Source organism: Solanum lycopersicum, chromosome 7 (assembly GCF_036512215.1).
Source record: "Solanum lycopersicum chromosome 7, SLM_r2.1".
Lineage (NCBI taxonomy): Eukaryota > Viridiplantae > Streptophyta > Magnoliopsida > Solanales > Solanaceae > Solanum > Solanum lycopersicum.
In genome coordinates, this window is record NC_090806.1 from 32,698,500 (window position 1) to 32,707,722 (window position 9,223).

The 9,223-nt window shown below is 38.7% G+C and overlaps 1 protein-coding gene across 1 annotated transcript; it reads left to right on the forward strand.

Moving 5' to 3' along the window:
• Window positions 1–3,082: 3,082 nt before the first annotated feature.
• LOC138337399 (uncharacterized) lies at window positions 3,083–5,583 on the forward strand. The gene is made up of 6 exons (XM_069287308.1): window positions 3,083–3,359; window positions 3,850–3,902; window positions 3,993–4,060; window positions 4,118–4,306; window positions 4,361–4,835; window positions 5,368–5,583. Exons 1-6 carry the CDS (start codon window positions 3,083–3,085, stop codon window positions 5,581–5,583), a joined length of 1,278 nt encoding a protein of 425 aa, XP_069143409.1.
• Window positions 5,584–9,223: the final 3,640 nt, after the last annotated feature.

Consider the following 9,223-nt stretch of genomic DNA (forward strand, 5'->3'; position numbering starts at 1 on the left):
CGTCAAAGAGAACAGAGAGTTTGTTATTTTGACACCTGCAAAGGTTGTTACCTTGGTGCCGTCAGAAACTCTCGTCAAGCCTAAGTTTTTTATTGAAACTGCTGCTGGTCAAGGCATGACCAAGTCTGGAAGGTGTTACACTCTTGATGAGCTTGCTCTCGGAGGACAGAAGAAGGGTCAGGCTAAGCGGCCGATTAGCAAAGGAGAAGCGGAGGAATTCTAGAGGATAATGCAACCAAAAGATTATTCCATCGTCAATCATTTGGAGAAGACTCCAGCTCAGATCTCTATATGGGCATCCCACAGGCAAGTCTTAATGAAAGATCTCGATGATACGTATGTGCCCGCAGGCACAAGCAGCGATAACATGTCCACCATGATTCACCAGGTTATTTGAGGGAACCGAATCAGCTTTTGTGACGATGAGTTACTTGTTGAAGGGAGGTCACATAACAAGGAGATGCACATCACTGTGATATGGCATGAAAAGTTTGTCAACCACGTCTTAGTAGATGATGGATCTGGTCTGAATATCTGTCCATTGTCGACGTTGAGGCAGCAAAGGTTTTACCTTGGGAAACTCGAGCAAAACCAGGTCAATGTGAGAGCCTTTAATGGGGTACAGAGAGACACGTTGGAAGCAGTGAATTTGACCATTCAAATGGGACCCGCAAAATTCAGCCGTAATTTCAAGTATTGGACATAGATACTAGTTACAACCTTCTTTTGGGAAGGTCGTTCATCCATATGGCTGGAGCCGTCCCCTCTACTCTCCCTTAGATGATGAAGCTCCTGTGGAAGAACGAAAAGTTGGCTATTCATGGCGAGGGGAGTTACCTTGGCAGACAGGTGCTGATAATCGATGAGATACCGCGAGGTACAGACTTTTACACGGTGAAGCTGGTGAAAGCAACCGGTGAATACTTTGGCCCACAGACTCCAATGTCTGTCGTGTACAAGATGATAGCCACTGTGATGCTGCAGAATGTTTTTGAGCCAGGGTTCGAATTGGGAAGAGATTTCCAAGGAATTATTGAGCCTGTTTCGGTCCTCGTTAAGGGATCAAGGTATGGTTTGGGGTACATCCCCACAGATGATGACATAAAGGTAAATAAAAAAATGATCAAGCATTGGTTAAGCTGATCCCATGTCTGTATCAATCCTTTCCAATCCGGGAGTATGCCGAGCTTGAAGACCTTAGGGAAGGAATCGATGACCTCTTCGAGGAAGATCGATGTTGTTGTTGAGGAAGAGGTCGAGCTAGCCGTTTTCCGTGATGTTGAGCCAGGGGAGGTGCTTCGAAACTGGACCTCCACGCCTATCCTAATCCCCCGAATTCTTCGTTAGAAAGTCGTCATTTCATGCACATTAAAATGGTGGTAGTCCGGAAGAGGCGCGAGACCCACCATTTTGCATTTTCTTAACTATTCGAATTTTTGAATTTTCATTGTGATGTTCGAAAAGGGCAACATGGCCCTATGCCATTGCCAAAATTTTCATTGTTTTTAATTTTGAATGAAATCCTCTTTGTTGTTGTTTTTTTAACTTTATTTATTTAGTCGTTTGTCATACTTTCCTTTCCTAACTTTGTCTATTTGTGATTTAAATAACATAATTTTTACACCTGCCAATGTCATGTCATTTCACGAGCTAAATGAACAAAATGGGATTGGTAATGACGAGGTTGACGATTACGAAGAAGAAAGTGAGGAACCAGATTATATCTCCAAGGAATTTTGGCATTTTGAGAATCAACATAAACCAAATTTAGAGGAAATGGAAACTGTGAATTTGGGGGATCCAAAATGTGTAAAAGAGGTTAAGATTAGCACCAACCTAAATGAAGCTCAGAAAGAGGTCCTAGTTCATTTGCTTGCTGAATATATTGATGTGTTCGTTTGGGAAGTCGGTGAAATGCAAGGGTTGAGTACTGATGTCATATCTCATAAGCTCCCGATTAACCCGGGGTTCGATCCGGTGAAGTAAAAAACTCAAAAATTCAAGCCTGAACTGATTTTAAAGATTAAGGAAGAGATCACCAAGCAGATAGATTCCCATTTGGTGGAAGTAACACAATATCCAACTTGGCTGGCAAATGTTGTTCTGGTCGCCAAGAAAGACGGGAAAATTAGGATTTGTGTTGACTATAGAGATCTTAATAAAGCTAGCCCAAAGGATAATTTTCCATTGCCAAATATTCATATTTTGATTGACAACTGTGCCAAGCATGAGATGCAGTCATTTGCGGACTGTTATGCAGGCTATCACAAAATTCTTATGGATGAGGAAGACAAAAAAATAGCTTTCGTTACACCTTCGGGTGTATATCATTACAGAGTGATGTCATTTGGCCTCAAGAATGCGGGTGCCACCAACATAAGAGCTATGACGACCATTTTTCACGACATGATTCATAAGGAGATTGAAGTGTATATGGATGATGTCATAATCAAGTCCCGCGAGAGTTCAGACCACTTGACACATCTAAGAAAATTCTTTGAGCGTTTGCAGCGTTACAACTAGAAGTTAAATCCCGCTAAATGCGCTTTTGGAGTTCTAGCCGGAAAGTTGTTGGGATTTATAGTCAGCAGGAGGGGTATTGAGCTCGACCCTTCTAAGATTAAAGCAATTCAAGAGTTACCTCAGCCGAAGACGAGAAAAGAGATGATGAGTTTCTTAGGGAGTTAAACTACATAAGTTGATCCATAGCTTAATCAATGGAGGTGTGTGAGCCTATTTTCAAGTTTTTGAAGAAAGACTCCCCGACAAAGTGGACTGAAGAATGCCAGATTGTTTTTGATGCTATCAAGAACTATTTGTCCAATCCACCGGTATTGGTTCCTCCGTGAGATGGATTCTTTTGTAGATGTACTTATCTATCTCAGATAGTGCATTCGGATGCATACTTGGTCAACACGACAAAACAGGAAAGAAGAAAAGGTCTATTTATTACCTAAGCAAGAAGTTTAATCCATACGAGTCTCGTTACACTTTGTTAGAGAGAACGTGTTGTGCATTGACGTGACTAGCCCAGATGCTGAGACATTATTTGTCCTCTTATACTACATAACTCATTTCCATAATGGATCCACTGAAGTATATCTCCCAGAAGGCGATGGCGACCGGAAAGTTAGATAAGTGTCAAATGTTGTTGAGTGAATTTGACATTGTATATATGACTCAGAAAGCGATAAAGGCACAAGCTTTGGCTGATCATCTTGCAGAAAATCCCATTGATGAAGAGTATAAACCACTTAAGACTTATTTTCACGATGAAGAAGTGTCGTTTGTGGGTGACGATATTTCTGAAGCATATCCAGGTTGGATATCAATCTTTGATGGAGCGACAAATCGTCAAGGTTAAGGTATCGGGGCAGTCTTAGTGTCAAAATCTTGTAAACACTACCCTATGCAGCTAAGCTCCAATTTAATTGCACAAAAAACATGGTTGAATACTAAGCTTGTATTCTTGGTTTGAAAATGGCCATCGACATGAATGTTTAATAGTTGTTGGTTATTGGAGACTCAGATATTTTGATTCATCAATTTCAAGGAGAATGGTATGTGAAAACCCCGAAGATTATACCTTACGTACAGTGTGTGCAGAAGTTGTGCAAAAGATTTCTTAAGCTCAAATTCAAACATACTCCCAGAATACAAAATGAATTGGCAATGCTCTTGCCACCATCGCTTCGATGATTAAACATTAGGATACAAATTATACTAATCCTCTAGATATAGAGTTGAAAGAACATCCAGTCCATTGTTCCCATGTTGAAGCAGAACCAAACGGTTTGCCTTAGTATTTTGATATAAATAAGTATTTGAAGTCTGTAACTTATCCCAAAGATGCTACGTCTAATCAGAAGAAGTCGATACGCCGTATGGCTCTCAATTTCTTTGTAAGTGGAGAAAAATTGTATAGGAGGACTCCAGACTTAAGTCTTCTCAAATGTGTCGATGTCGTTGAAGCTGTGTAACTGATTAAACAGATACATGCTGGAGTTTGTGACACGCATATGAATAGGCTCACTTTGGCAAGGAAGATCCTACGTGCCGGGTAAATCTGGATGACTATGGAGAATGATTGTTGCAAGTTCGTGCAAAAATGCCACAGATGTCAAGTGCACGGTGATTTGATCAGAGTGCCACCTCACGAACTTAATGTTAGCAGTTCACCTTGGCCATTTGTAGCTTGGGGAATGGATTTCATTGGTCCGATAGAGACAACCACCTCAAATGGACACAAATTCATTTTGGTTGCTAATGATTATTTCACCAAATGGGTGGAAGAAGCTTCTTACAAGTCAGTAACCAAGAAAGTTGTGGCTGATTTTGTTCGCAACAATTTGATATAAAGATTTAGAGTGCCAAAATCCATCATTACTGATAATGGTGCAAATATCAACAGTCACCTGATGAGAGATATTTGTGAAAAGTTTAAGGTCACTCATCAAAATTCAACTGCTTATCGTCCCCAAATGAACAGAGCTATAGAGGCCACCAATAAGAATATCAAAAAGATTTTGAGGAAAATGATTGACAAGCATCGAGGTTGGCATGAGATGTTACCATATGCTTTACTGGGTTATCGAACGACTGTCAAAACATCGACTGGTGCTACTCCATACTTACTAGTATATGGAACAGAGGCAGTCATACCTGTTGAAGTTGAGATACCGTCATTGAGAATCATCCAAGAAGCTGAGTTGAGTAATGCTGAATGGGTGAGCAAGCGGATCGATCAACTAACTTTGTTTGATGAGAAGAGAATGGTTGTCGTCTATCATGGTCAATTGTATAGACAGATAATGATTCGTGCCATTCACAAGAGAGTAAGAGCCAGAAATTTTAAAGTTGGTCAGTTTATTTTTAAGTGTATTTTTACTCATCAGTACGAGTACAAAAGAAAATTTCGCACCGAACTGGCAAGGACCTTACATGGTTCACAAAGTATTATCTGGAGGTGCTTTGGTCCTGTCGGAGATGGATGGCACCGTATGGACTAAACCTGTCAACTCAGACGTTGTCAAGAGATACTACGTGTGAAGTGCAGTTTGCATTTCTGTTATTTACTTGTAATCATTCTATTTGCTTGCATTCGTTTTGCTTAAATTCTTTTACCTCCTGTGATGAACTACGTCTGACCTGAATTCTCAAGAATGAGATACGTAGGCGGCCTATGTCGGCCTCGGTCAACCAATTTATCCCTTTTAATATTTCTTTATATTTGAACTACGTTCGACCTGAATTCTCAAGATTGAGATATGTCTTGGCCTCGGTCGGTTTCTTTGTAAATTTCTTATTTTGCCAACCTTAGAGGGGGAATTACGTTTGACCTGATTCCTACCTCAACGGTATATGTAGGCGCCACAAGGGTTCGATCATATCTCCCGTAGGATTTCTATCCCTCTTTACAATAGAAACTGGCACAGAATTTTTGAGAGGGACTCAAAAATTCTCGAGAAGAAGATTCTTCCTCAGCAAGTCAAGACTGAAGATGTTCTGAGATTTGCAACTGGGACAGAAATTTCGAGGATGGCCTCAAAATTTAAGCATGGATCATCTACAAGTCTAGAATGACTCTGAAAACTTTCCAACGAATAAACAGCAGATAAACCTCTAAGCATCATACTCGAAGAAGTTTGTTAAGCCTGATATGACATGATTTGGTAGTAACCTTTTTCAGATAGTATTTCTTAAAAATTTATTTTTCTTAAATTTTCCCTTTTATGTTTCATTTGTTTTGGCAAAAATATTTTGTCTCATCTATCAAGAGTCGAGAGATCGGGAAATCAGCCGAAGATAGCAGGACAAGGAGCAGACAACTGAAGAAATCAACAAAGATCAATTTTTTTTTAAAACTGACAATTTTTCTGTGGAAGCAGGTTTATAGTTTTTTCTCTGAAATCAACAAATTCTTCCGATGGATGAATATGGAGAAGTCCAAAGAGGAGAAAACTATCCCAAAATCAATAGTTTTCCCCAGAAGCTAGAAGTATTTTATATCTCTACTGTCGGAGACTTGGGAATATGAATTATTTATTTCAATCAATTTCCAACAGCATGAAATTTATAAAGGACGTCCGGCTAGATTCGAAGGAGAATCAAGCGAAATCTCAAGAAAGAGTTTACGGTTTCCATAAAAGGGCGTCATTTGCATCATAATGTCGGATATGATACTATGCATTATCCGGAGGGGACAATTATTTTATTATTGATCTAAACGATATCCTATCTGGGAGTCGTTTTACCATTATCATCGTTAGAGGCGATATGATATTCATGCATCGCGGAAGACCATGCATCGCGAGTAGATATCCATGCATCGCAGAAGATCATGCATCGTGTGTCAATAGTCATGCATCATGAGTCGATGTCCATGCACCGCAGAGGATCATGCATCGCGAGTCAATATTCATGCATCGCGAGTTGATATTCGTGCATCGCGGAAGATCATGCATTGCGAGTCAATATGTATGCATCTGGGAAATCATGCATCGCGATTCAATATTTATGCATCATGAGAAGATTTCATACCTCGCAAAGTTTATACATCACGAGAAAATTCCATGCCTCATTAAAATTTATACATCGTGAGAAGATTGCATACCTCGAAAAATTTATGCATAACGAGAAGAATCCATACCTCGTCAAAATTTATGCTTCGCGGGAAGACTTCATACCTCGCAAAATTTATGCATCACGAGAAAATTCCATGCCTCGTCGAAATTTATGCTTCGCGGGAAGACTCCATACCTCACAAAATTTATGCATCACGAGAAGACTCCATTCCTCATCGAAATTTATGCTTCACGGGAAGACTTCATACCTCGTAGAAGTTTATGCATTACGAGAAGATTCCATGCCTCGTTGAAACTTACGTATCGCAAGAAAATATCAATGCCCCGCTAGAAAGCATGCACTACCAAAAAGAAATTGGTGCACCCCAAGAGAAATACTTATCCATCCGCATCAACTGCATTCTGTTATTTTGATAAAAGTAAACATCAAGAAAAGCATCGAAGAAGACATCAAGAGAAATACTAGCACACGACATCATATTTCCTTTATACTGACATCAAATGAAGAATACATTCGAGATTATCTTGCAAATACAAGACATAAGCTTTATTTACTTTAGGTCAAACCAATCGAGTTAACGTCAAATGTCGAGGAGAACAATTATATGTCGACACGGTAAAAGACACTGTCTCTCATTTTAATTGAATTTTTATGATGACGAGTTTCATCTCAGCCTTGTCGAGAGCATCCGAAAGGATGATTTCTCCAAAAATGAACCACAGGTGCGGACGACATCAAAAGGGAAGTAGCACAACGTGAAACTTTTTCTTGGCAGCGAACTGGGACATAGTCCAAAGAGGATTGTCAAACTCTTCGGACGCGAGCAGAGGAGCGACTTCCACCACAATCCAACCACACCCCTATTAAAAGGCATGTGGTTTTTCATTGGTTTTTGTCAGTTTTGGTCTCGCATCCTTTAGTATCTGCCGAAAGCATCTTTCTAATCTAAATGACAATATGTCAAAGTCTTTGGAAATTATGTCCGTGTAAATTCTTAATTATTAATGTGGAACACGCCACATTCATAACTAAGATATCACACAACTCTTTTTCATACTCAACTTAATTTGTCACTCATCCAAAACTAAAGGTTATCTAGCATAATAGATTTCCTTTTCAATCGGTATTAAGTCGAACTACAAACAGTCTGATTCTTATGGTTTAAGGATATGTATACGGGCTCGATATTTAAAACTCAGTTGTATTCCAACACTCGCTCTTAAATCTTATTCTCGATAATTTTGGTCCATTCATAATTCGGTATCGAGATGGATTTTGAATTTTTCAGAATCGTCTGTTAAATCAAGCTTATCGAACTGCAAGCGGCCTTAGTTCGCATATAGCCTGAGATAGCTAGGAAACCCATTTCTAAGGTTTGTCCATAATTCCTAGAGTCCGTACCGAATCCCCTTTCCGAAAGATAAAAATATGGTGGGTCAAAATTTGACTATTCAATTTCATTTTTCTCAAATTTCTTGCATCAATTCAGGTGAAATGAGGGACAGTTGTTGACACCCAATTTCGACCCTCCTCAATGATAATTAATTCTCGGGCCTCTTGATTTGCAAGCGAATGAAATAATTGATGTTTTAAAATTCAAAGTTTTCTTTTAGGCATTTGTTAAAGTTGTTTTAGCCGTTTTATAATCTTTAAAGTGATATACACATACCTATATATATATATATATATATATATATATATATATATATATATATATATATATATATAATACGCTTAATTTATCTTACAAAATATCAAAAACTGTATCAGAACATTTTAATTCCACTTAATGCCTTATTAAACTAGTTTAGTAGCTTGCGGTTTGGATCCGTAGTTTATAGTTAATTCATTGGTTCGTTTTGTTATGGTTTAAGTAATATATTTTATTTTAGATAATTTTATATGTAATTAGTTATTTTAGGAATAGTCAAAAATCACTTCAAAAGGATGTAGTTTCGCCTAAAACTTTATTAAATTGAGTTTTTCCAAATTGTTAGTATTAAGATAATTATTTTATCTTGTTAAAAATAATCAAGAGGCTCGTCGATCGATTATTTAGTTTGTCTTGTTTAAATTTAAGCCAAACTCACAAGTTTGAGATTCAATTTAGTAAGTGATTTGGTCAAATTTGTAACCCATTTGGCCTTGTCTAAATATATAAATCCATCCTTTTAAGTCCATTTTAAAAGGGACCAAAATCGGGCCCATTTTCTAGCACTTTGAATATCCCCAGCCAAAATTTATTCACAATTAAACCCACCTTCCAGCCCTTTTGCTGGAATTTTAAGATGAATTTGGACCCTTTCTCAATTCCCAGAAAATTCCCAGGCCCGATTCCCTTTTGATCCGCCCCGGCCCACTTCAAAATTTTTAACTCTGTATCCGACCCAACCCAACTTATCCTCTTTCCCTAAAGAGGAAATTTAACAGCATACAACAAGCGTGAACAACAAAAATCCAATGGTGCAGCGAGGAATGGCATCAAGACGGAAAAGTAGTAGCAAGTATGATGCTTTTCGTCTTCCCCCCTCAACGTGCTTTTCTTTTCATACAAAGGCAATTGTCGTAGCTGCCATTTTTCAGACGCATTTCGTCCCCTTGGCTCGAATTTAGCCACGTGATTCTGTCAAGGACATGA